The sequence below is a fragment of the Sceloporus occidentalis genome, unplaced genomic scaffold (genome assembly GCF_023333645.1).
Source record: "Sceloporus occidentalis isolate IW3139 unplaced genomic scaffold, rSceOcc1.0.p SCAF_101, whole genome shotgun sequence".
NCBI lineage: Eukaryota > Metazoa > Chordata > Lepidosauria > Squamata > Phrynosomatidae > Sceloporus > Sceloporus occidentalis.
Genome location: NW_028317081.1, coordinates 1,429,433 through 1,456,729, shown reverse-complemented (window position 1 = coordinate 1,456,729; position 27,297 = coordinate 1,429,433). Strand labels below are relative to the sequence as shown.

General features: G+C 41.8%; 1 protein-coding gene across 1 annotated transcript; it reads left to right on the top strand.

Moving 5' to 3' along the window:
* Positions 1-8,324: 8,324 nt before the first annotated feature.
* LOC149283778 (granzyme A-like) lies at positions 8,325-16,145 on the top strand. The gene is made up of 5 exons (XM_089497294.1): positions 8,325-8,403; positions 13,561-13,699; positions 14,144-14,285; positions 14,877-15,146; positions 15,984-16,145. The coding sequence occupies exons 1-5, from the start codon at positions 8,325-8,327 to the stop codon at positions 16,143-16,145; spliced, it is 792 nt and encodes a 263-aa protein (XP_089353420.1).
* The last annotated feature ends 11,152 nt before the right edge of the window (positions 16,146-27,297 follow it).

Sequence of the window (27,297 nt, the reverse complement as noted above, 5' to 3'; positions counted from 1 at the left end):
TTCAATTAAGTTTATGACTGTTAAGTCACTGTATCCAATTATCTAATAAAAGTGTCCATTTCACTCATTTCTCCTTGTGTCCTTTTGATGACAGACAGATATTTATTCTTAAACCTTCCATTTTATTCAATAGACTTTATGTTTGAAAAGGTGTAAGTATGCAATCTACACCCCTCAGCTGTCCTTGCAGTATACTCGCCCAGGAGAATTCCATTTATGCTGCGTGGTCGCCTCAAGAAGGGCCTAGACAGTATGGAAAAGTCAGGAATTATTACGAAAGTGCTTGAACCTGGGTCAATGCCCTGGTTGTTGTGGAAAAAATTCTGCTTTATTTAAATCCTAGAGACTTGAATAAAGCAATCAAAAGGCCACACTACCCTCTTCCAACGTTGGACGACATCGCCCCAAAACTTGCTGGAGCACAATTCTTCAGTGTACTGGATGCAAAATATTATAAAATAACAGACATTTCAATGTTAGTAGATGTTGAAGAGCGGCTGGAATATTAATATTAATATTTGAGTCGATACGTTGTGGCGAGTTAACCCTTGAACATTGGTACATCTATGTCTTTGCTAATAATATTTTTAGCATTTTAGTCACATTAGCTGTTAATATTTTTTAATCCAGGCATGGTTGGATTTACTGCTTACTCATGTTTATGCATTCACACTCACTTTGTTAAAGTATTTCCCAGAAATGAATGACTTCCTGCAAAACATTCTGTACTGACAGCGCGTGAGTCACTGAACTAGAACACATTTCTGTTTTTAAAACCCTGAAGTATGTGCAGTTAATTAAGAAGCATGTTTTTTGTAATGTGCTTCTGCTGACAGTAGGTGGCAGTCCTTAGCTTTGGGGTTTGCACATAATGTTCAGTTACTTGTACTAATACATTTGATTTTGCCGTACATGCTTTATTCATATGTGTATGCATTTTTTTTCTAAAAGAGAAAGTAAACTGAAAGCTGGAAACATAAAATACTTCCATTTAGAACTTTAAGTGTCCCCGACGGCCCCATCTAAAGAAGAATGCACATTGTACAACGCTACAGGATATGATGCCGCTACATAAAACAACTAATAATAATCCATAATAAAGTATTCTGTGAGCCATAACCCTCTGTGAGTACTTTAATATGTATTCTTCAGAAACAAAAATAAATAAAATACCTGATAGAGAAACTGCAGCCCTGCAGCTTCCATTACCCACCATGGCCTGACTATTCTTGCCACCGATTGGCTGCTGGTCCACAGCGTTCAATGAGCCAGCGCCGGTGCTGACCGACGGTAAGAATATCACATGCATGGTGATCTGTTTGGCCTGGAGACATCTCATGCAGGAAAATAACTGGGGGATAAGAGCAGATTCTACATTATCCCTCCATGCCTTTGCCAGGGGTACGGCACAAACAATTTAAACGATATCTTAATAGATCAATAACTGAAACTTCTTGTTCATATTATCCAGTTGAACAAATCGAACAAATTAGGAAAATACATTTTTTTTATATAGAAAACTTAAAGGCCCGTACCAGCTTATACACTGTAATGAATATGATGGGCTAGTGGTCCCTTTAAATTTCCGTTACAAATGCATGGAGGGATTCTGCAGAATGGATGGGATGTAGGTTTGTCATTCTCTGCTCACATCACTTAACCTAAGTGGGCCAGGGGGCTATTTTCAGAAATTACTTATTGCTAACATATTATTTCAGGGTAATACTCAATAAAAAGGCATTGTTTTGGTGAGGATCATTTTTATGATATTTAAACCATTTACAGAAAATACCTGGTTACTCATATTTGCCTTTAGGCTAAGCGGTTTCAGGTAACATATCCGAGGAAGAAAATAAATAAATTACTGGGGACAGAAGTGTCAATCTGGGATTGTCCCTTGAAAACCAGAACATCTGGTTCCATACTAAACCTCTGCTTTCACTTCCAAATAAAATCTTGTAATTACATGCACCACTGGAACAATCATATAATTAATATAAATTATTATTTTATGTTTACAACACCCAAGGAGAGCTGTCTGAGTGTAGTATGTACCTATCCCGGAGAAACATGCATCAGAGGTTTGTCAAACCAACAGCTGCAATTATTTTAAGTAGAGTATTGTTTATTGCATTAGCTTTTTCCGGTAATGTAGTCACTTGGACTTTATTGATGTTGTTTACTGACACTCCATACCAGTAAAATTGTGTTTCAGTATTTTTCTAGTAAAGCGGTTTAGTCATTTATTTATCCAATTGATGTGATGTTTACAGAGATTTTTGCCATGTAAACTAATGTATGTTAATCATGATAAATATGATCGTATGCTATTATCCCGCAGCAGCTTATCACATATTACCACCCATTTGGTTGAGAAGCTTGTTCTAAACTATTCTACCAATCCGAAAGAAAGGAATCAGATCAGCAACCACTTAAAAAATGGCTTACCAGAACCATGATGCGTATCAACTGCTTAAAAGTTTGTGGGCTGTAGTTATTCATAATCATGGGACCCCCAGCACATCTCATGTGCTACAAACATGTAGTCGGTAGCTGAGAAAGCAACGGCAAAGGTGAGAGGCATGTAGGAGGCAGCATATGGCTCCCATGCAAGCTGTTTAAGAATCTGCAGGTTGACTCATTGACTGACTAATTAACTCAATATAATTAATCTCTAGATATTACTCAGAGCACTTTTTTTCTGTAATAGAGCAAGAGTCTGGGCTATACAGGATTGTTGTTGCATCTTGTTTGTTTTTTTTACCCCAGTCTCAGTGTCTTGAGATGAATGGGCAGATGACTGAACCTATCTTACCCATCCAGCCACCTCCTAATGTCTTGAAGCAGATCCCTGGTATATGACATATCAAGCCACTCTGCTTCAAGAAGGGGACATTCAGACAGCTCAACGTGAACTGTCCTGCTTAAAAAGGGACACTTGGGACCTGCGCTTTCCTCACTGGCATGTATCAGATGAAATCCATGCTTAAACAATGGTGACAATTCTGAATTCCATGACCTCCTATTATGAAGTTGTTTTCATAAGGGCTTAGATTGTGACCATGTATTTACCAATATTAGCAAGTTACTATAATATAATATATTATAATATTATTTATAATATTTCCAATAGGTTATTAAAGAGTTATTAGCTGATGCATTCGGATTTTCACTGCGTCTTCCAGAAAGAACGACGTTAGAATGCTCCCTTCATGACTGTAATGGTATGCCACTGCACTAGGTGGCCATCCTCTCCCTTCCTCCTTTTGTTATGTGTTACTATAGTGTCATGGTAGCAAAATCTGTTGCCAATCCCATCCAAGCCATATAGGCAGAACAAACACTTCTACAATGATAGGTACTGTCAGTGTCATAATGAAGCAGATTACCCAATGCCAGGCTCTGTGTCGACACTGCTATGATGCCAACAAATATCAAGTCATGCCAAAGCTGTTGACCAAGGCACCGTGTTTTTCTGTGCCCATGCTAGACCACAAAGGTAGAGGCAATTACGCATATTCCAGCCAGGTAAACTTGGGGCCATTGGGTGAGCAGTCTAAAATAATAGCAGCTTCCTTAACCAAGTTACATTAATGTTTAACATGTCTTAACCTAGAGATTTGAAAGATGTCTATTCCAACTACCGTGCAGTATGTAACCGTGTTAACCCAATGGAACACTGGAATGTTCATTCCTAGTACTGTTGAAAAGTAGATATTTTATGCTAGCAACACATAATTATCATGTGACACAATAGCAGACACTGATAGGTTGTTGCCATAGAAATTGAAAATGAATCCTTTTTTGTGTTTTTATTTTCTTAACATCTGAGAAAGAATAAATATTTTTGGGTTTCTTTAGCAGGACCAATTTTTACACCTACGGATCTTGATCATTCTATACGATTATAGAAGATACAGATCTAGAAGCACATGCAGCATTCTGTATAATTTTATGCCACTTAAAAACATACTTCATACCATCAAGGCTGCCATCAGTGGTTCTCTCATCATGAACAGGGAGGCCGTGCCCCCCACAGCAGTTAAGCGGCACCTTGCACGGAGAGGTCGAGCTGCAGTGGAGACAAGGATAAATGGTGAAAAGGTGACGATGGGTTGAACATGGTGGAACAATGTGTTGGACATGGGGCTGGCTGATGTAGGGGCATGGGGGCCCAGGACTTAAGTCTTTAAGCTCCAAGACATCTGATGGTGGCCCTCCCTGTACACGCTTGGAATTAGGTTCTATAAGCAGGTTCTGGGATCTATCCTGGCAAACTTTGCCTATCGTGTCAACTGTCTGAGAACTCACAGAAAAAGCTAATTACATTTAAATACCTGAATAGAATGAATAATTGGTAAGGTAATGGGTCTACATATAATTAAAGTATCATTGAAACAAACTCAATGCATCGTGTATTCTTAACTGTCGAGGCGTTTCCACCTATATCAAGAATTTAATATTTGCTTTTAAGGGCGTGAGAACCAGCAGTTGGCAGCATTGGCATTTTCACCGTTGTAACATAATCTTCTAAGGGTCATTAAATACAGTTCAGTTCTTATAAAGGCTTCCTCATCCTCTTTGTTTCTGTTGATTCGGTTTAGCTGTTAAAGCAGTTTTCATCATCCATTTCAGTTGTGACAATAATTATTTTCTTGGGTCTGTTGATAATATCAACTATAGTCCAACTTTCTGGCTTTGCACTAGTCCTGACTCAGGACAGTGCCTCCATCCACCCCATCTGTGACCTCCATCCTGATTGCCGAGCACCAGGAAATGACATCACATCCCTTTGCTCCATGTCATGAAGTAGCACAATACCTTTTACAGCACACTATGCTTGGCACAGTCCTTCATAGTTTAAATGGGCCAACTAGGGAGAACAGAGGCTCTTTGAATGGTGCCTGAATGGGGGCCTGAATGGAGAAAGTAATGAATGAAAGTCGAAAATTCTTGTGAAGCACAACTTGAATAAAAAAATTTTCCTTCTATGATGAACACAACCCACTACTAGACGGGAAATACCCATGTAAATATTGTGGGTTTTGGGAAACATTTACATATAACATATGACACTGTAAACACAAGGTATTGAGTGGATGAATGAAAGAGCGTTCTATGAGTTAAAATATCATAATTCCCTCCACTGTGTTGATATCCAAATAATTAATATTATAGCTGCATATACTGTGCTTTGAAAAAAATATTTGCCCCTTCCTGATCATCAAACTACTGGAAATAATTGAATACCAACCCCATAGTTCATGGTGAAATTGGGGGGTATTGGGGAGTTCCTGCCCCAATATTTTTTTCTTTAGAATAGGGACAAAACCCTGCAAATGTGTAAAAGCTGTATAACCACTAGAACGATAGCACAGTCATTTCAACCAAACACATCCTGCAAGCATAGGAGGTGGAGGCGAGGAAGAAGGCAAAGGGGGCATTCTGCTGCATCCCCCCAGCATTGCTGTCAAATAGCTGAAGTTGAAAGTCAAGAAAAACATGATTAAAATTCACAAAGCAGCAACTCAATATTGTGTATAAAGCAAGTTATATCTTGTGGTGCATTTGTAAATTCTGATTGTTTTCCATTGTAACAGCTGAACAGTTTTTTTTCTGCAAGATTAAGTAAACAAGAAAATATTTGTATGATCCTTCTTTCAAGAGGGCTGGTGTGTATGTGTGTGCGCATGTGCGTGTGGTTATGTGTTTGCGTGTGTGTGTCAAATTGATTTAGAAGTTGAATTGCATTTTATGTGTTACATATGTGTCTACTTATCTCATTAATGTAATTCATAAATAACTAATTAAATATATGTGTGTGTATATATATCATATGTATATATATATATATATATATATTATAAAGATAAAAGCAAAATATGGTGATTGATCCACAGACTTGAATATATATATATATAAAAAATTACAGTATTTTATCAATACATACATTCAAATGTTTTTCTTGCTCATTTGACATCCCAATTAACAACATGGGTCTGACGTATTCCATGAGAAACATAGAATTGTATGGCATCTAGTCTACCTGTTTTCTCTGCTATAAACACTCAATCCTAAGTCAGTTCATAGTTTTGTCTTAGATTCAGGAGCCATGCACCCATCCCCCGCATGTTCAAATTCCTCACTGCATTTGCCTCTACCGATTCTGCTGGTAGGTTGTTCTACTTATCTACCACCCTCTAAGTAAAGCAAGACACTTTTACATTATTAACCCCATTGACCCTTACACTAATTCTATTATTTCTCTTCCTTTAAAATAAAGTTCTCTCATGTACTTTGTTCAATCTCTTTATGTATCTATGTATAGATATATATTTGCAAAATTTAAAATGTCTTTCCTTTTGATGGAGGTAGTGGCATGAGAAGAAAGGAGAGGGCTACAGGAAATAAATTATTATTCTAGCTTGGCAGTACATGGTATGCTTATTTTAGGCATTTAATTAGTAAAAAATATAATCAAAATGTACCAAATATATATACTTGTCTAATAAGGTCTCATTAATCTACACACTTAGGGTCACATCAGATTTAGAAAAACAGAGGTGAAAACATACATTTTTTGTATAGCTACAAAGGAAATTATTAAAAAAGGAAAACCAAGACTGTCTGGCCAAAAAGTAACCTCACTCAAAAATGTAACAGAAATGTGCGCTAATTACCGCATATAAACCTTTTAACCAGTCCTTGAAAGTGACTCTTTAGATTGTATACTCCTCTGGCAATAAATGATAAGGATACTTCTGCCACAATGACCATTATTCTTTCGCCGCACAATCAAGATAGTAATGAAAGATAAGTAAGTTATAGTATACATTTCGAAACACAGCGTTTAAGAATCTTGGCTTTTATTTCATATAAAAAGAATAATTGTATTCATGCCAGATGAATAGACCTCTCCTTAAATCAGCTGCCAGTCACTCACATAAAATTATTTTCTATGCCAAAAGTTGGATTTAAATGTATTTTTCATAAATCTTTTCTCTGCTCGGTTGGGAATGAGATTTTATAAAATTAATCTCTAGCTATTCCGTTGTAATGGGACAACGTTAGATGTAGCCATGTTGGTCTCTTAGAAGAAGTCTTTATTTGTTGGGTACCTTTGTGGACCAGCATAGAATAAAATGTAGAGTCAGGTGAGATGTCAGGACTTTTCTGATCATCTATTAGATTAAATGCTATTTTCTTCTATGGTGGCCGCTTAAAAGTTATCACCTATGACTGGATATTTTACCTCCTTTGGGACTTGGTATAAATAACATGGTTAGAAATTATTCTGATCATTGGTCCAACCTGCCTGCTGGAATTAGGGTTCACACATCAGCCATTAATTCCAGAACATATATTACAGTTTATATACTGCGACCAGCACAGTTCAGAAGAGGAAATCAATGAATTGTCATGCCAGTTTCTATGGACTCTCCACCATGGCTAGAAAACTAATCTCCAAAAAACAATGTGATTTGGTGGTATCAGTACCACTGTTATACTCCTACTGATTTTTCCAGGTGTCATCCTATGAGATTTTCAGACGCAGGAGAAGAAATAATCCTTTACAGTAAGAACAGTGATTCGCACATTCAAGAAAAGATACTTGTTTATCAAGAATTAGCTCGAAAGCCTTAAAAAATCTAACTGACACATAAAAAGTAAAGGTTTTGTTTTTAGTTAGCACAAAACATGGAAACATAGAATTTGATAGCAGATAAGACCTATTTGGCCCATTCCGTCACTGTATTAGCCTCTACCACCTCTGTTGGGAAACCTTCCTTACATTATATCTAAGACCCTCTATAAAGGTGGATGACAGGTTATGCATGTCTTTCTTTTCTTCTTCTTCAACTACACTTACTATTTTACCATGTAACTGCCTATGTATGTCACTAAACTTACAAAGCAACAGGATCGCTCCTTTCGTACTTAATCCCCTTCATAAATCAGGGTACCTGTTCCTATTGTCTTTTGTCTCTTCTCTGTTGACAAACATTAGGCTTTGAGCAACATTTACCCGCGTTCTTGCATCGGTGATTCCCTGTTTTTGGATCTCCTGTTTTAACTAGGCTGACCACATTTTCTATTAATGTCCTCTAGACACCTTATTAAGGCTAAACCGATTTATAAAGAAAACTGTATAAGCCGATAAAAACTCTTTTTTTTTTTTAAACAAAGTTCTTTTTCAATGTTTGTCAGAAATCTTATATTCGAGAATCATCTAGCATTATAATGATTGGCCAATTTTCTCTATTCTTCTGTGTTCTGTACTTTGCATGACATATCATTTTTTTCGGTTTCAAGTTAAAGGCACAATGACTGAGGGTCTCCACTTCGACATTTTTAAGAACGTGACATCTAATTTTCCAGGAAGTGGTGTACCGATATCGTTCGGTAAGTGGTGGTGTGTTACTCAGCTTGATGACTTCCTTATAGTTACCCGTAAAGGTATCACTTGTTTGTTAAGTTCAATATTGTGATGGAGGGTGTTACATTTTTTTTATTGTATTTTTATATTTCATTCATGCATTATGATGAAATCAAGGCACTCAATTAAGGGGGTTTAGAACCATACATTTACAACTAAACCAAACGTTCACTTTCTTTAATAAAACCTTTTTTTTGCTATAATCTTCTACTTAAACAATCTAACTTAGAAACTTAAAATTCAGCCCATCTAGTCACCCGTTTTTCCTGATGGGAAGACTCAGACCTTAATCAATCGTTGGTCTCGTCTTTGATTCAGGAGACATACGACTATCCCAAGCATGTTTAAATTCCCTTGCTGTGTTAGCCTCTACCACTTCGGATGGGAGGCTGCTCCATTTATCTACCATCCCCTTGGTAAAGTAAAATGTTATTTTAAATGTAAACCTCTGACCATCTGACTATGGCCTTTTTTATGTGTCCGAGTATATTAGTGTGTGAACATGTATTTGGGTATGTTAGCATGTTGTCTGGTTATGTGTCTGAGTATAGTAGTGTGAACATGTATTTGGGTATGTTAGCATGTTGTCTGGTTATGTATCTGAGTATATTAGTGTGTGAACATGTATTTGTGTATGTTAGCATGTTGTCTGGTTATGTATCTGAGTATATTAGTGTGAACATGTATTTGGGTATGTTAGCATGTTGTCTGGTTATGTGTCTGAGTATAGTAGTGTGAACATGTATTTGGGTATGTTAGCATGTTGTCTGGTTATGTGTCTGAGTATAGTAGTGTGAACATGTATTTGGGTATGTTAGCATGTTGTCTGGTTATGTATCTGAGTATATTAGTGTGTGAACATGTATTTGTGTATGTTAGCATGTTGTCTGGTTATGTATCTGAGTATATTAGTGTGAACATGTATTTGGGTATGTTAGCATGTTGTCTGGTTATGTGTCTGAGTATAGTAGTGTGAACATGTATTTGGGTATGTTAGCATGTTGTCTGGTTATGTATCTGAGTATATTAGTGTGTGAACATGTATTTGGGTATGTTAGCATGTTGTCTGGTTATGTGTCTGAGTAAGTTTTTGGTTGTTAATGAATTTGTACAAATCTCAAAAGTACGCATCTCTGATATGGATACAATTTTTTGTATTGTGTATTATTAATGTACTCCTTTTCCGGCATATGTTGCATGTCATTTGCATGCAGAGTTACACATTTGCAGAAATAAATCCTACAGGAAACATTTTCAGGGTCCTTTAAACTATTTTTTTATAGGAGAATATCTTTCAGTACAAAAACATCAATTACTCGTATTCGCTGTTCCACCATGAAGTGGCTGCTAAAATGTAACAAGTAGAATGTAATGAAACACCACAGACACAATGGTAATATTTACAGAAGATGATTTATCTGATGCAATAAATATGTCTTCCAAATGGCCAAAAGAAGGCACTGATATTTTTTCTTAGTGATTAAGGCAATTACAACAAAAATGTGTGTTATTTTAATTTAATCTATAGACCCATTTCCTGTTATTTATATAGAGTCGTACCGCCAAAAAAAGATGGATGTCACCGGAGGAAAGAGGGAATGATGGATTTGGGTTCTGAGGACAGGCTGTCCTTCTCAAACATTAAGATATTGATAAGTAGTCCACACTCAATTAACCCGGATACAAGGACTCAGATCATATATATTTCCATCTATAGTTTACTGTACACACGTCTTCAAGTATAAGAGATCCATGCAAATCATGCATTAAAGATTGTAGAGTACATCCATAAAATTTCTACTGATCAAGCTAACACCAAACGCATTTTATTCTATAACCAAAGCAAGCATTAGCTGTCAGGTCCACCTTCAACAGGGTAATGCAAGTGACAGTTTCTTTTTTGTCTTAAAATGTAATTGCACAAAGACGGTTATGGGTAGTTTCCTGGAACATTTCAGAAGAACGTTGACCACGTGTGGCTTCTTCTTTTTTCACCAAGCTGAAACCACTATACTTAAGAAGAAATATGACCACCAAACATAGCTAGGTGTATTTGCAATGAAGGTGGTGTCTCACCTCAGGGTCTCTTTCAAATGTGAAACATTTTGTCCTGACTCAACGTGATGCTTCTAAAAATGAGAACAATTGGTATGTGTTAAAGCCACAACAACTATTACCCTATAATGCAATGAGTTTAGCCCACGCATGTGCAATCCAAATAGCAGATTTAATTTGTTAATTGTAATAGTAGCTTAGGGTGCTATGTCTTATGTATAGCAGGGTCATTTACCGTATTTGCTCGATTATAAGACAAGTTTTTTTTTCAGAGCAAATGCTAATCGGGGTCGTCTTATAATCAGACCTCAAATAGAGGTCTGACTATGAGACTAAGATCCAGATCCCCCGCACCGCTGCAGGGGACCTGGATCCTTCTGTCTCCCCCCCCACCCCACACACTTACCGGTGCTTCCATTTTCCTGCTGTATACCGGGGCAGCGGGTTGACGTCCACCCGATCCGCGTAGACAACTTCTGCTGCAGCCGGATGGAGGTGTGGCTAGCAGCGGGGGTTGTCTGCGTCCATCGCGCAGTCTGATCTCTGACAGCCGGGGAAGGTCTGCGCGATGGACGCAGACAACCCCCGCTGCTAGCCACACCTACTTCCGGCTGCAGCGTAAGGAAGAGTGCTGCCCCGGTATACAGCAGGAATATGGAACCACCGGTAAGTGTGTGTGGGGTGGGGGGGGAGTGTTAAATGGGGGCATAGGGCATTTCTGGAGGCAGAGTGCTCTATGAAATGCCTTTTAACCCCCTGAACGCCACTCTGCCTCCTGAAATGCCTTATACCTCCCTATATGCCACTCTGCCCCATAATATGCCTTTTAACCCCCTAAATGCCAGAGTGGCATATAGGGGTATAAGGCTTTTCTGGAGGCAGAGTGGCACATAGGGGGTTAAAAGGCATATCATGGGGCACAGTGGCATATAGAGGGTTAAAAGGCATATCATGGGCCACAGTGCCATATTGGAGTGGCAAGCCTGGGGGCAGATGTGCGTAACTGGGGGGCAGGTTGGAAAATACAAGGAAATAAAAACAAAAAAATATTTTTCTCAATCATAGCTTTTATTAAAAAATGTAATAGTTTACATGAATTAACATTTACTGGTAAAACTTTTTTCCTATAGGGTCGTCTTATATTCAGGCTTTTTCTTTTTTTCCTAAATTAATATTCAGATTTTGGGGGGTCGTCTTATAATCAGGGTCATCTTATAATCGAGCAAATACGGTATTATTTCCCTTGATTAGGTTATTTACTTAAGTTAAGGGAAGGATTCATCTTTAATGAATATTCAAGAGACAGTGCTGTTATATTTAACCCCACACTGACTGTTGTCATCCAATTTGTCATCCAAGACATGCAGATTTATATGGAAATTATACTTCACGTAGACAGTGGTAGTTCTGGAGCCTTGAGAGAAATTTTTCGGAACTGACTTATTGCAAAGGTGGGATCCTATCAGAGTGCTTCAGAACTTTACAAAAGTCTGTAAATGCAGAGTACATGGCTAGGTGCTTGATTTTATACACCTGTGGTAATGGGTCTGGTTTAAACACCTGAATTTAATAACTAAGAGGTGTGTCCCAATACTTTTGTCCATATAGTGTATTTATATGTGTATAAGTGAGATCTATGTGATGAAGATTGTCTCATTCAGACTCTCATTTTTTCTCATCTTGACTACTGTAAGTCAGTCTTGGCTGGTCTCCTTCATATCTATCTTGTCCATAAGTGCGAATGCACACACACAGACATACATAAACACACACACATATAGGTCCTTACCTTGTGCATCCTCCTCTGTTCCTACGTGGTAGTAGCTGCTGTACTTGTACAGCGGGGTAACATGACCCAGTTTACACCCTGGCTATGGTAATCTGCTCAGTGCAACTACAGCAGTTTGGTAGCGATGATTAGCAGATTATTCATTAGATTACTGACGGCTCCAGAGGTCAGGAACCCCTGTCCACATGCTTGGTGTACCTAATTATTATTATTGTGATCTGCCAGTGTAAGCAATGTTTAGACTGAGATCCCTTTTGGCTGTTGCGTAATATACCCCACCTCCTATTAGATTGTAAGCTCTTCGGAGCAGAGCCCTCCTTACCTTCTGTTTTGGTAAATCCAAATCATTACACGATGCACTACTTACTATTTTTACCCATTTTCTGTTCTTTAAGTTTGTCCTCACCCCATTCCCTCAAGATTACGAGCCGAACTCCCTCCACCAAATGTATCGATGTGTCTTACTCTGTCAATTCTAGTCTTGTCATACCCCTCGAAAATGAAGCGCTGCGTAAATTGCTGGCACTATATAAAAGATAATATTTTTAATGATGTATAGCTCCAAGGTATGTAATGGTGCTATAAAATTAATAACAATTTATATTATATATAAATTATATATATTTATAATATAAATTATATATATATATTTTTTTTCAAACTGTCCATTTCCATTTTACACAAAATAAGTAGTTTCTTGAAAGTTTAGCAGGGCTATGTAAGCGCCTCCTTCTCTAGCCACATGAAGCAATTTTGTAACCACACATTTGTCATAGGGCAGATTTCCGAAACAGCATAAAAACCACAGCCCCTTTTCAAGGCTATATAGTCACATTATTGTTAATGAAAACACAACACAACTTTACATCTAGAATGGGGCGTCTCTCCATCCTCTGCGCATTCTTCCTTCCACTGCTCATTGCCAGATGTAAGTATGTCTCCTGATACGGACTGCTGGACACAAATATCCAATGGTCCCAATGGTACCACATCCAATGTGAGCTCCTCTAGCTTTAAATATCTCCATATATCTGTACACAAAATACCCTCAGAAAATTGTTGGTGGGCTTTGAGAATCCGTAAGAAAGACACGAGCCACTGCAGTAATCCATAGATCTTCTATAGCAATATAGGATATTAATGCATTGGAACATTAAAGATCACCTTGTACATCCATTCCTGATTATTGACAAGGTATGGATATGAGCCAACCTGGTTTAATAATCGATAAGACAGCGTCATTGATAAATATATATGTGTTATTTTTTTTAATCTTTAGGTGAGTTTGTGGAAATTTTTGGTGGAAATGAAGCTAAACCTCATTCTAGACCATACATGGTACTACTGAAAAACACAGAATTCTGTGGAGGGACCTTAATTCGCCCCAACTGGATTTTAACTGCAGCACACTGTAAAATGTAAGTATATTTGAGGGCTGCTTAAATTCCAAGAAAATGTTGTTGTTTAAAGCGAACATCGAATTTTTTTCCCTATTTTAACAAAATTAACCCTTTTATATGGAACATGGTTTATAAGAATTGATCTTTTCTGGCAGCGAGGCAGATGCAAGTTAAAGGAGGAAGATCGCCGTCACGGCAGATACCATAACTTAGTTCAATTATTAGAACTGCCTAATGCAGGAACTTTTTTTTTTTTAGCTTTCAGTAAAATTATTTAGGAAATATTTCGTTTAAAACTTAGGGAAACTTTTTATTCCAGTGAATCTGATATTTGTATCTTGTGACTAAGAGATATCTCTGCTTCACCGGCTCCAGTTTATTTTCAGAATTTTATTTTTTACGCAACCTTTGAAGTGACATTGAAGTTGAAGTTCTAATGGACATCTAAATGTTTTGTTTCAGGAATAACAGTACAGAGGTTATCCTCGGTGCTCATAATTGGAAGGAAAGAGAAAAAGAACAGCAGAGACTTCAGGTTTTAAAGTGGGTTCCACACCCTGCGTTTGATTATTGTAAAAAGTTAAACGATATTCAGCTTGTGCAGGTAATATTTACTCTAAATGCGGTATTATAAGTGAAATATATATATATTTTTCTTTTTAACCTAATTTAGATCCTCGGATTATGGAATATCAAGCCAAGGCAATTGCAGGTTATTGCCTCAAAATTAATAGTTATTAGTCTAGATCTGGTGAGAGTGCTTTCCGGATAAAATAGAAAGTACGGTAGGTTTCAACTACAAGATACCAAGGATTCTCACAATCAATTACAAAATAAAGCATAGTTAAAATAAAATAAAGTGGAGTGTGCTTTATTAAACAAGTTAAGAGGAAGTTATGTTTTGGACATGTCATGTTGGCCTCTTTTTATGTGATTTTGAATAATACTTTTATTTTTTTCATCATTATTTTTTTCATCATACTGTTTTTTTTTTCATCATTTTGTGATCACATAAAGAAAGATCACTATGTACGGGACATCAGTCTGAAAGAAAGAAACAGTCTGATCTACCCATTGCAATTTTAGGAGATTAAAATATGCATTGCTGGTGATACCCAAGACAATGGTTTTCTTGAATCTATTACTGTTTCAAAGTATATATTTTAAGTCAACTTTTTATATTTTGTATTAATAGTTAAAGAGTGCAGCCAAATTAAACAAATTTGTGAACGTTTTTCCACTTCCAACCTCTGATGAAAATATAAAAAAACCATTGTGCAGCACTGCGGGATGGGGGATGATGAGTCCCAAAAGCGAGAAGCCATCCAATGTTCTACGGGAAGCAAATTTAACCATTGTTGCAACAACCTCCTGCCAAAAAATCTATGAAAAACTTTACACAAGAATCACTGACGACATGATCTGCGCAGGACCACTAAAGAAACGAAAAGATGATGCATGCTTAGTAAGTATACATCCCCTTAATTAGAGAATAAAATGATTACACATATTAAAATGTTTTATGTGGGAATGTCAGTGGATGCAATATAATTAAGTCCATGCCTAGCCATCTATAGATGCCCTTGCCCCACCAGTAACACACATACACACTGGCACATATCTTTTCACACACTGTCACATTTGAACAGACTTGAACACACATGCACACGGACATACTCACTTACACCCGATACACACTTATACACTTATGTTAACATATACTCGCTCTCTCACAAGCGTTCATGCTCACACATTTGTAAGTAAGCCTCCTCCCAATTAAGCCTGGCTTAGCACACCAACATTTGCCATCATTGCCCTCAAACAACTTATCTGTGCCATCATTGACCCAAAACAACTTGTCTGTGCCTTCTTTGCCCCCTGCCCCCTCAAACACGCACTTACTCACTAAAACACACCTACACACTCATTCACATACGCTTATACATAGACATTCATGCTCACATACACTTATACATAGACATTCATGCTCACATATACTGATACATAGACATTATTATTTATTGTTTTATATAGTGCCATCAAATTCCGTAGCGCTGTAAAAGGACATGACAAGTAGCATGTAATATAATTAAGCATCTGGCACATCGAGTAAATGCAACATGAGCAGAAAAAAAGTACCTTGTCTGTCGCACTGATGTCATCAGGTGGCCGCAACCTTAAAGTGCCAGAGCTCCTAGGCCATTGCCTGCCCGGCCCTGTAAAGAGATGACATGTCATGTACTGTGAGAGTAGCGGTTGAAAACTTGAAAAATATTGACCTTACTCACCATTTTTATTGCAGGGCGACTCTGGAGGACCTCTAATTTGTGGAAATTCACTGAGAGGAATTGTGTCATTTGGGTATCAATGTGGAAACCCAAAAATACCTGGAGTTTATACAAGACTGAGTGCCAAATATCTGAAGTGGATACACACAACAATTGGTGGTGCTCTCGAAAACTGATTACACTTTATATATACTTTATACATATATATATATATATATATATATATATACATATATATATATATATATTAGACTTGGGCACCAGGGGGCTCTTCGTGTTCGTCTTCGTGCTCGTCTTCGGGGAAAAAAAAATCTTCGTATTCCGCGAATATTCGCCCGTTCCTGTCTTCTCTTCGGGCGAATATTCGCGGACATTCTTCGTGCTCGTTTAATCTTCGTTTTCCTCCTGGTTGCCTAGCAGGGGTTAATACGGGGTTAATAACACATCACAGCAGCAGCAGCTGCCGTGAAGGTACGTGTGTGCAGCTCTATTGGTCGTTTCGGCAGGGGGCTGGTCTGGCATCAACGAGTGAATTGCAGAACTGCAGAATGCACTTCATTCGTTGATGGCAGGCGAGCCCCCTGCCGAAACGACCAATAGAGTTGCACACACATACCGAGGTGTACTGTCCATAGATGTTTAATAAAAGAATAGGGAATATTTTACATTTTTAAATTGATTTTGGACCACTTTACATGCCTAACATTTGCTACCTATTTACAATGGCATACTTTGCAACAACCCAACTTACTTATTGGACAGGACTGGAAAATAGCAGGACTGTCCACCAAAATCTTGGGTGTGTTGGCAGGTATGCTGATGGAAAAATGTTGGACAAGAACTAAAAAATAGCTTAGGGTTAATGTACGGTTATGTTTAAGATTAGTAGCAGTGCACTGGTTTGGTTAAAGATGGATTATGTCTAAATAATAATAATTAAATTTTAATGTTTTTTTTTAAAAAAAAATAGGGGTTTATTTAAATGTATTTTAAAGTTAGATTTATTATTTAGTACTTGATTATATTTATTAAATGTTTATAGTAGCGTTACCTACCGAGCTATAACTACCTATGTGTATTTGCATTTTGCATACCTAGTTTAGCTAAATTAGATGGGACAGGACTGGAAAAAAGCAGGACTGTCCCTGAAAAAGTTGGGTCTGTTGGCAGGTATGTGGATGGAAAAATGTTATAGGGTGAAGTGTGAGTTATAGTGTTAATGTAATGCTATTAGTGAGTGAAGGCCAGGGCAAATAACAAGGAAAAGGTCCTTGTGTTTTGTGCATTGTAAGTGTGTGTGTATGTGTGTTATGTGTGATGTCACTGTGTGTTATATGTGTTATATGTGTTATTGTGTGTGTTATGTTTGGTTGGTTGTGTATCAGAAGGAAAATAATGAAATGGAAAAGGAAATGGGAAAGGCAAATGAGTGGGCAATTGGCGACCCGCTCACCTGTTTCACCCCAGGGCAAAGCACCCAAACACTGTCAGTCTTAGACGTTTGGCAGCAGACTTCCAGAGCTCAGACACAAGGCCCTAGCGTAAGCTGGCCACTCCGGCGGAGGTAGCAGGCGTTGCCACACCGCAAACAGAGGCAGCCAGGGGGGAGAAACTGCCCTTACCATTAGGGACATTTTGGGCATGACTCTAGCCAGGAAGCGAACTGGCAGAGAAGAGATGCTGGCACCACCACCAGCAGCAGCATTGAAAAGGCGAATGAGTGGGCAATTGGCGACCCACTCACCTGTTTCACCCCAGGGCAAAGCACCCAAACACTGTCAGTCTTAGACGTTTGGCAGCAGACTTCCAGAGCTCAGACACAAGGCCCTAGCGTAAGCTGGCCACTCCGGCGGAGGTAGCAGGCGTTGCCACACCGCAGACAGAGGCAGCCAGGGGGGAGAAACTGCCCTTACAATTAGGGACATTTTGGGCATGACTCTAGCCAGGAAGCGAACTGGCAGAGAAGAGATGCTGGCACCACCACCACCACCACCACCACCAGCAGCATTGAAAAATTGGAAAGGCGAATGAGAGGGCAATTGGCGACCCGCTCACCTGTTTCACCCCAGGGCAAAGCACCCAAACACTGTCAGTCTTAGACGTTTGGCAGCAGACTTCCAGAGCTCAGACACAAGGCCCTAGCGTAAGCTGGCCACTCCGGCGGAGGTAGCAGGCGTTGCCACACCGCAGACAGAGGCAGCCAGGGGGGAGAAACTGCCCTTACAATTAGGGACATTTGAGGCATGACACTAGCCAGGAAGCGAACTGGCAGAGAAGAGATGCTGGCACCACCACCAGCAGCAGCATTGAAAAGGCGAATGAGTGGGCAATTGGCGACCCACTCACCTGTTTCACCCCAGGGCAAAGCACCCAAACACTGTCAGTCTTAGACGTTTGGCAGCAGACTTCCAGAGCTCAGACACAAGGCCCTAGCGTAAGCTGGCCACTCCGGCGGAGGTAGCAGGCGTTGCCACACCGCAGACAGAGGCAGCCAGGGGGGAGAAACTGCCCTTACAATTAGGGACATTTTGGGCATGACTCTAGCCAGGAAGCGAACTGGCAGAGAAGAGATGCTGGCACCACCACCACCACCACCACCACCAGCAGCATTGAAAAATTGGAAAGGCGAATGAGAGGGCAATTGGCGACCCGCTCACCTGTTTCACCCCAGGGCAAAGCACCCAAACACTGTCAGTCTTAGACGTTTGGCAGCAGACTTCCAGAGCTCAGACACAAGGCCCTAGCGTAAGCTGGCCACTCCGGCGGAGGTAGCAGGCGTTGCCACACCGCAGACAGAGGCAGCCAGGGGGGAGAAACTGCCCTTACAATTAGGGACATTTGAGGCATGACACTAGCCAGGAAGCGAACTGGCAGAGAAGAGATGCTGGCACCACCACCAGCAGCAGCATTGAAAAGGCGAATGAGTGGGCAATTGGCGACCCACTCACCTGTTTCACCCCAGGGCAAAGCACCCAAACACTGTCAGTCTTAGACGTTTGGCAGCAGACTTCCAGAGCTCAGACACAAGGCCCTAGCGTAAGCTGGCCACTCCGGCGGAGGTAGCAGGCGTTGCCACACCGCAGACAGAGGCAGCCAGGGGGGAGAAACTGCCCTTACAATTAGGGACATTTTGGGCATGACTCTAGCCAGGAAGCGAACTGGCAGAGAAGAGATGCTGGCACCACCACCACCACCACCACCACCAGCAGCATTGAAAAATTGGAAAGGCGAATGAGAGGGCAATTGGCGACCCGCTCACCTGTTTCACCCCAGGGCAAAGCACCCAAACACTGTCAGTCTTAGACGTTTGGCAGCAGACTTCCAGAGCTCAGACACAAGGCCCTAGCGTAAGCTGGCCACTCCGGCGGAGGTAGCAGGCGTTGCCACACCGCAGACAGAGGCAGCCAGGGGGGAGAAACTGCCCTTACAATTAGGGACATTTGAGGCATGACACTAGCCAGGAAGCGAACTGGCAGAGAAGAGATGCTGGCACCACCACCAGCAGCAGCATTGAAAAGGCGAATGAGTGGGCAATTGGCGACCCACTCACCTGTTTCACCCCAGGGCAAAGCACCCAAACACTGTCAGTCTTAGACGTTTGGCAGCAGACTTCCAGAGCTCAGACACAAGGCCCTAGCGTAAGCTGGCCACTCCGGCGGAGGTAGCAGGCGTTGCCACACCGCAAACAGAGGCAGCCAGGGGGGAGAAACTGCCCTTACCATTAGGGACATTTTGGGCATGACTCTAGCCAGGAAGCGAACTGGCAGAGAAGAGATGCTGGCACCACCACCAGCAGCAGCATTGAAAAGGCGAATGAGTGGGCAATTGGCGACCCACTCACCTGTTTCACCCCAGGGCAAAGCACCCAAACACTGTCAGTCTTAGACGTTTGGCAGCAGACTTCCAGAGCTCAGACACAAGGCCCTAGCGTAAGCTGGCCACTCCGGCGGAGGTAGCAGGCGTTGCCACACCGCAGACAGAGGCAGCCAGGGGGGAGAAACTGCCCTTACAATTAGGGACATTTTGGGCATGACTCTAGCCAGGAAGCGAACTGGCAGAGAAGAGATGCTGGCACCACCACCACCACCACCACCACCACCAGCAGCATTGAAAAATTGGAAAGGCGAATGAGAGGGCAATTGGCGACCCGCTCACCTGTTTCACCCCAGGGCAAAGCACCCAAACACTGTCAGTCTTAGACGTTTGGCAGCAGACTTCCAGAGCTCAGACACAAGGCCCTAGCGTAAGCTGGCCACTCCGGCGGAGGTAGCAGGCGTTGCCACACCGCAGACAGAGGCAGCCAGGGAGGAGAAACTGCCCTTACAATTAGGGACATTTTGGGCATGACTCTAGCCAGGAAGCGAACTGGCAGAGAAGAGATGCTGGCACCACCACCACCACCACCACCACCACCACCAGCAGCATTGAAAAATTGGAAAGGCGAATGAGAGGGCAATTGGCGACCCGCTCACCTGTTTCACCCCAGGGCAAAGCACCCAAACACTGTCAGTCTTAGACGTTTGGCAGCAGACTTCCAGAGCTCAGACACAAGGCCCTAGCGTAAGCTGGCCACTCCGGCGGAGGTAGCAGGCGTTGCCACACCGCAAACAGACGCAGCCAGAGGGGAGAAACTGCCCTTACCACTAGGGACATTTTGGGCATGACTCTAGCCAGGAAGCGAACTGGCAGAGAAGAGATGCTGGCACCACCACCACCACCAGCAGCAGCATTGAAAAATGGGAAAGGCGAATGAGTGGGCAATTGGCGACCCACTCACCTGTTTCACCCCAGGGCAAAGCACCCAAACACTGTCAGTCTTAAACGTTTGGCAGCAGACTTCCAGAGCTCAGACACAAGGCCCTAGCGTAAGCTGGCCACTCCGGCGGAGGTAGCAGGCGTTGCCACACCGCAGACAGAGGCAGCCAGGGGGGAGAAACTGCCCTTACCATTAGGGACATTTGATTCATGACACTAGCCAGGAAGCGAACTGGCATCGAAGAGACACTGGCACCACCACCAGCAGCAGCAGCAGCAGAATTGGGAAAGGCGAATGAGTGGGCAATTGGCGACCCACTCACCTGTTTCACCCCAGAGCAAAGCATCCAAACACTGTCAGTCCTTGGCGTTTGGGAGCGGACTTCCAGAGCTCAGACACAAGGCCCTAGCGTAAGCTGGCTACATTGGCGGAGGTAGCAGGCGTTGCCACACCGCAGCAAGTGCAACCAGGGGGGAGAAACTGCCCTTACCATAAGGGACATTTGAGGCATGACACTAGCCAGGAAGCGAACTGGCAGAGAAGAGACACTGGCACCACCACCAGCAGCAGCAGCAGCAGCATTGGAAAAGGCGAATGAGTGGGCAATTGACGACCCGCTCACCTGTTTCACCCCAGGGCAAAGCATCCAAAAACTGTCAGTCCTTGGCGTTTGGGAGCGGACTTCCAGAACTCAGACACAAGGCCCTAGCGTAAGCTGGCTACACCGGCGGAGGTAGCAGGCGTTGCCACACCGCAACAAGTGCAACCAGGGGGGAGAAACTACCCTTACCATCAGGGACATTCGAGGCATGACACTAGCCAGGAAGCGAACTGGCATTGAAGAGAGACACTGGCACCACCACCAGCAGCAGCAGAATTGGGAAAGGCGAATGAGTGGGCAATTGACGACCCGCTCACCTGTTTCACCCCAGGGCAAAGCATCCAAGCACTGTCAGTCCTTGGCGTTTGGGAGCAGACCTACAGAACTCAGACACAAGGCCCTAGCATAAGCTAGCTACACCGGCGGAGGTAGCAGGCGTTGCCACACCGCAGCAAGTGCAACCAGGGGGGAGAAACTACCCTTTCCATTAGGGACATCTGAGGCATGATTTCAGCCAGGAAGCGAACTGGCAAAAGATACTGGCACCACCACCAGCAGCAGCGTTGGAAACGGAAAAAGGTGAATGAGTGGGCAATTGACGACCCACTCACCTGTTTCACCCCAGGGCAAAGCATCCAAAGACTGTCAGTCCTAGGCGTTTGGGAGCGGACTTACAGAGCTCAGACACTAGGCCCTAGCGTAAATTGGCTACACCAGCGGAGGTAGCAGGCATTGCCACACCGCAGCAAGTGCAACCAGGGGGAGAAACTACCTTAAACATTAGAGAGAAAAAATTTAACTTTCCAAGCTAAGAGCTGGGTAACCCAATTTGGGCAGATTGAATTTAAGAAAGGCAATCTGCTCCATCAGATGAGGTGCCATGCGTGAGCGCTGTGGACTCAGTATGTTTCCAGTCATAGAAAACACGCGCTCACTTTGAACAGTGGTTGGCGGACATGATAGAAGCTGCTGCGCAACCCATGAGAGTGCAGGCCACACACTCTTCTTTTCATCCCAGTAGCTAAGAGGATCAACATTAGGAGCAGAAGGAACTTCACAGAGGTAAAGTTTGACCATTTCAGCAGCACTACTCTCCTTTCTGCTGCTAGCTCTGTCAGATGGTCCAACTATACTGCCAAGTGCCTCTTCCCAAAACGCAGCTGCTCCACTCAGCTGTGTTGTGCTGCTTGTGGCACTGCTGCTGATGCTGCTGCTAGGGGTAGCAGACCACATCATCTCTTCCTCCTCCTGCACCTCACCCTCCTCGGACAGCATTCCCATTTTACGCTGCCAGTCACGCACCTTGTTGACCAATTGCTCCCGGTAGCTACTGAGAACATTGAATTTCAAAGCTAGCTTTCCCTTAATTCTTGGATCACAAAGGCACGCTAGCATCATTTCGGGACTCTCTTCCATTCGCTTGCGAAGGTGTACTTTTAGCAGATCCTTCAGCTTCCTGACTATGGCTGCTACGTCAGGATGTAGAGTGCCACCTTGAACAGCCTCACGGTTTCCAAGGAACACATCCATCTTGCTGCCTAGATGGGAGAACACTGGGATTACCTGGGCCAGACTGGCAGTGTTTGAGCTTAAATTTTCTGTGGCATCCCTGAATGGTTTAAGGACTGCCACTAGCTGGGCGATCACTGTCCAATCCTCCCTATTCAATGGAGAGGTAATCCCAATATTGTGCTCTGAGGCAAGATTATGGATTGCCCTCTGCTGCTCCAAAATCCTCTCTAGCATGTCTAACGTGGAGTTCCACCGTGTACTGACATCCTGACGTAGGCAGTGTACGGGAAGACCTGACCTCTCTTGCTCTTCCCTCAAAAGTTGGCTAGCCTTAACACTATGGTGAAAGTGCCCAGCGATCTTTCTGCAGCGGGACAGAACTACTGCTGCCACATTAGTTCCTTCTGACATTGCTGCCTTCACTACAAGATGGATGATGTGGGCTGCACAGCGCACACCAACAATATGACCATCTCGCAGCGCTTTCACCATATTGGCACCTCCGTCAGTTACCACAAAACCAACTTCAACATTGGTGCCCGCCTCTGCTCCCACCCAAAGGCTAAACATTTTCCTAATCGCATGCAGAATATTTTGGGAAGTGTGCTTTTCATCCATCACTTCTGCATGGAGAAGGAATGATCGGTAGCCTGCTGCAGCAACTTCCTTAGACACACCGGGCTGCCACCAGTGTGCTGTCAAAGAAAGAAAGGCATGCTGGGCGCTAGGTGCACTCCACAAATCTGTAGTGAAATGAACACACTGACCAGCAGCCTTGGAAAGCTCCTCTTTCACTGCTGCAACACAGGACCGATACAGCGAGGGGACAATGTTCCTGCTGAAAGTGGAACGTGACGGAACTGTGTATTGTGGAGCCACAGCCGCCATCAATTGTTTGAAAGGCTCCCCTTCAATCATGGAGAAGGATGCCCCTCCAACAGCAATGAACTGACCAATAAGTCGCGTTACTTTATTGGCCTGCTGTTTGGGCATCGTTCTCTTGGAGTGGAATGCCCCAAATTCTTCCAGGGTGGGCTGGGCATGCAGTGCTCCAACCTGCCTTGGTCTCTGGCTGCCAGCACTAGTTGCTGCTGCTGCTGCTGCTGCTATTGGCTCAGAAGAAGAAGCTGTTGGGGTTTTTCCACGGCCACCAGCTATGCTGCCTGCACTAAGTTTTACCTCTGCATCTTTCCCCAATAGCACAGCGTTGTGTTGAGTGCTGAGGTGATGCTTCATGCTAGCACTGGTAAAATGGCCAGACACTTTCCCTCTGCTTATTAGCTTCCCACAATGTTTGCACTTTCCATAGCGCCCTTCTTCAACATTTTCAAAGTGCTCCCAAATTGGGGCGCGCATAGCCTTGGAGTGTGCCTTGGGTGCTGCTCTTACTGCTCGGGGTGGATGAACAGAGGCAGAACTAGTGGTGGTGGGACTGGTGGTAACAGTACTGGCCATAGTGGGACTGCTAATTGCTTTAGATTTGCTAGGTTTTGCTGCTGCTGCTGGTGGTGGTGATGGTGATGATCGTAGCGGAGAAGGTGGAGGCTCAGGGGAAAATTGTGCACTAGTCATTTGGACACTGCTCCCTGAGGAATCTGATTCCTGACCACTCATCTCCTCTACTTCCTCTGGCTCATAGTCTAGCTCTTCATTAGCCAGATCGAATGGAATTCCTGCTAGGCTGGAGCTAAGACTGATATCGTCGTGAGACTCGTGACTAGTAGTAGTGCGAGCAGGAAGAATAGACTCTGCACTTGGCCTCTCAGTCTCAGGCTCCTCTGCTACCTCGCTAGGTGGAGTTCCACTATGTGTAGCCCTCTCTCTAACTGTCTTTACAAAAATTTTGTAAGGACTTGGTGGCTTGCTAGAGGTACTAGGAGGACATGGCGTGGCGGTACCAGTGGGAACAGTAGGCGCAGCACTAGTGGTGGTAGAGGCGGGGGTGGTGGTGGTGGTGGTTTTCCCTACAAAGGAATGAGATCGCTTTGGTTTGGGACCCCTCTGAGTCTTGCTGCTAATTTGGCTCTGCTTGGTACCTTGCATGCTGCTGGTGGATGGGGAAGATGCTGCTTGGGGCAAAAGGCACTTCTTTTTAGTCACTGGGCTGGTACTACTTGTGCTACCCTTTAACTTTGAACGTGCTTCTGGTGCTTTAGGCTTTCCGTAAAAAACCATAGAGCTTGTGGGCCTAGCCGCACTACTACTGCCTGCTTTTGGTGCCTTTCCTTTACTTGATGATCCTTCAAGCAATGCTTCCCCAAATGATAAGCGAGAGCTTGGCCTACTTGGCCGACTAGACTGACGCAAAGGCTGCATCTTAGAGCTGGTGGTGGTGCTGGTGGTGGTGCTGGTGGTGGTGGTGGTGGTGGTAGATGGAGCTTGTCCCTCCTTAGTCCCAAAAGGAGGATCCATTTCAAATTTTGTGTTGTGTGTGTAGTGTAGTGTAGTGTAGTGTAGTGTAGTGTTTAAAAAACTATAAAAAAAAAAATAAAAAAATAAAAATAAAAAAAAGGAAAAACGAATTAAAGACAAAAAAATTAGAGGAAGTTCTCTTCAGTGCTACTGCTTAAAAAGTAAAACTATGCACTACTGCACTGTGCTGTGTGCAATCTGCCAAAATCCTAAAGTTATTGAAATTATTAACTCAAGATTAACTATTTAATAACTAGCAGTATTTTATTTTTAATTTGAATTTACACGGGCCTAAGAGCTTAGCCTACCACTATGCTAGCCTAAAGCTATATTTCCTTACTATAAGTCTACCTCTAGGCAGACGCTCTCAAACCCACTAAGCTAAAGTGAGGTTAAATCAGATTCAGTATATGATTTATTAATTAATATTAAGTTATATAATATTAATAGATTAGAACTAATTTACTTATATATTATGTATTATAGATAGAAGAATATAGATTATGAATTAGAATTTAGAATTAGAATTACTTATATTATAGATTATGAATTAGAATATTATTATTTATAATATATTATAGATTAAGATTAAAGAAGATTAGAATTATTTTAGTACTACAGCTAGTAGCTTGAAGCTTTGCTTAGTACAGCTCGTCACAGTCAATTTTTCTTGAAAAGAATTAGAAATAAAATAAAATGTCACAGCAAAACAGTTATCTTCACTGCTTGCTGCACTCACTAGCCCAACAAGTTCACTTCACTGATGGACTGAGGTGAGCAAAACACTAAGGGTACTTTTAATAAAATTGAAATAAAATGTAAAATAAATGAGAAAATCTTTGCAAAACAGTTAACGTCACTGCTTGCTGATCAAAAAAAAACACAGCACTTATGCGGCTGCACTCACTAGCCCAACAAGTTCACTTCACTGATGGACTGAGGTGAGCAAAACAAATGAAATAAAATGAAAGATTAATTAAGAAAAATTGACTTGGTCTCTTACTGTTGCTAAAACAAAGCACAAACTATAGAGCTGCAGCACCAGTACTAATAAGATTAGCTGAACTATACGCTAGTAGTAATTAATTAATATTATTACTTTTATTTATAGCTAATTTAATTAACTATTAAGATAAGAAAGAATTAGAGAATTATTGATATTACTGATTTTAGATTAGACACTAGTAGATGTTCTGAATGTCTACAGTACACTCTACAATAGTATACTATTACTAACTATAACTGACAAATATATATATAATTTTATAATGAATTCAATTATTAATTATATTAATTAATATTACTGATTTTAAATTAGACACTAGTAGATGAATGTCTACAGTACACTCTACACTAGTATACTATAGTATATATATATATGACTGACAAATATATATATATATATAATATTATAATGAACTATTAAATTATAGATTCTATTAAATTGTAATTTATAAATTCTATTTAATTTATTTAAGCAGGACAGGCAATAGGCACTAGTGCCAGCCCAGGGCAAGGGCACCCCAGTGCCACTGAGGCACTGGGTGCACTGTCAACTCAACAGCACTTACACTAAAGTTGATGACAAATTAATTTTAAAAAAATTAAATTAATCAAATTATTATTATTAAATATATTAATTAAGTAGCACTGAAGTGAGGATGAAGTACACAGTGAGAAATGGCAGGCTAAGGCTTACCAGTCTCACACAGAACAGAACAATCTCTCTCTGTAACGCTCGGATGCAGCACAGCAGTGTTGCCAAAGCAGTCACAGCGAAAAATGAATGGATCTCTCAGGCAAGCTCTGGTCTTATAAAGGCGCCTTCAGAATTCAAAAAACAGCAGCACAGGCATTGGACGAGACCCTTAGCGTTACGTCACAAGAGTGAGCTGATTGGACAGACGAGGATCAGCTCACTCCTGTTTGAAATTTTGGCGGTTGCGCGGCAAAAACGAAGACGATCACGAAGAATCTTCGAATCTTCGTGATTGTGAGTCTTCGTCTTCGCCTACGGTTTGCCGGCACTGTATTCTGTTCTACGTTC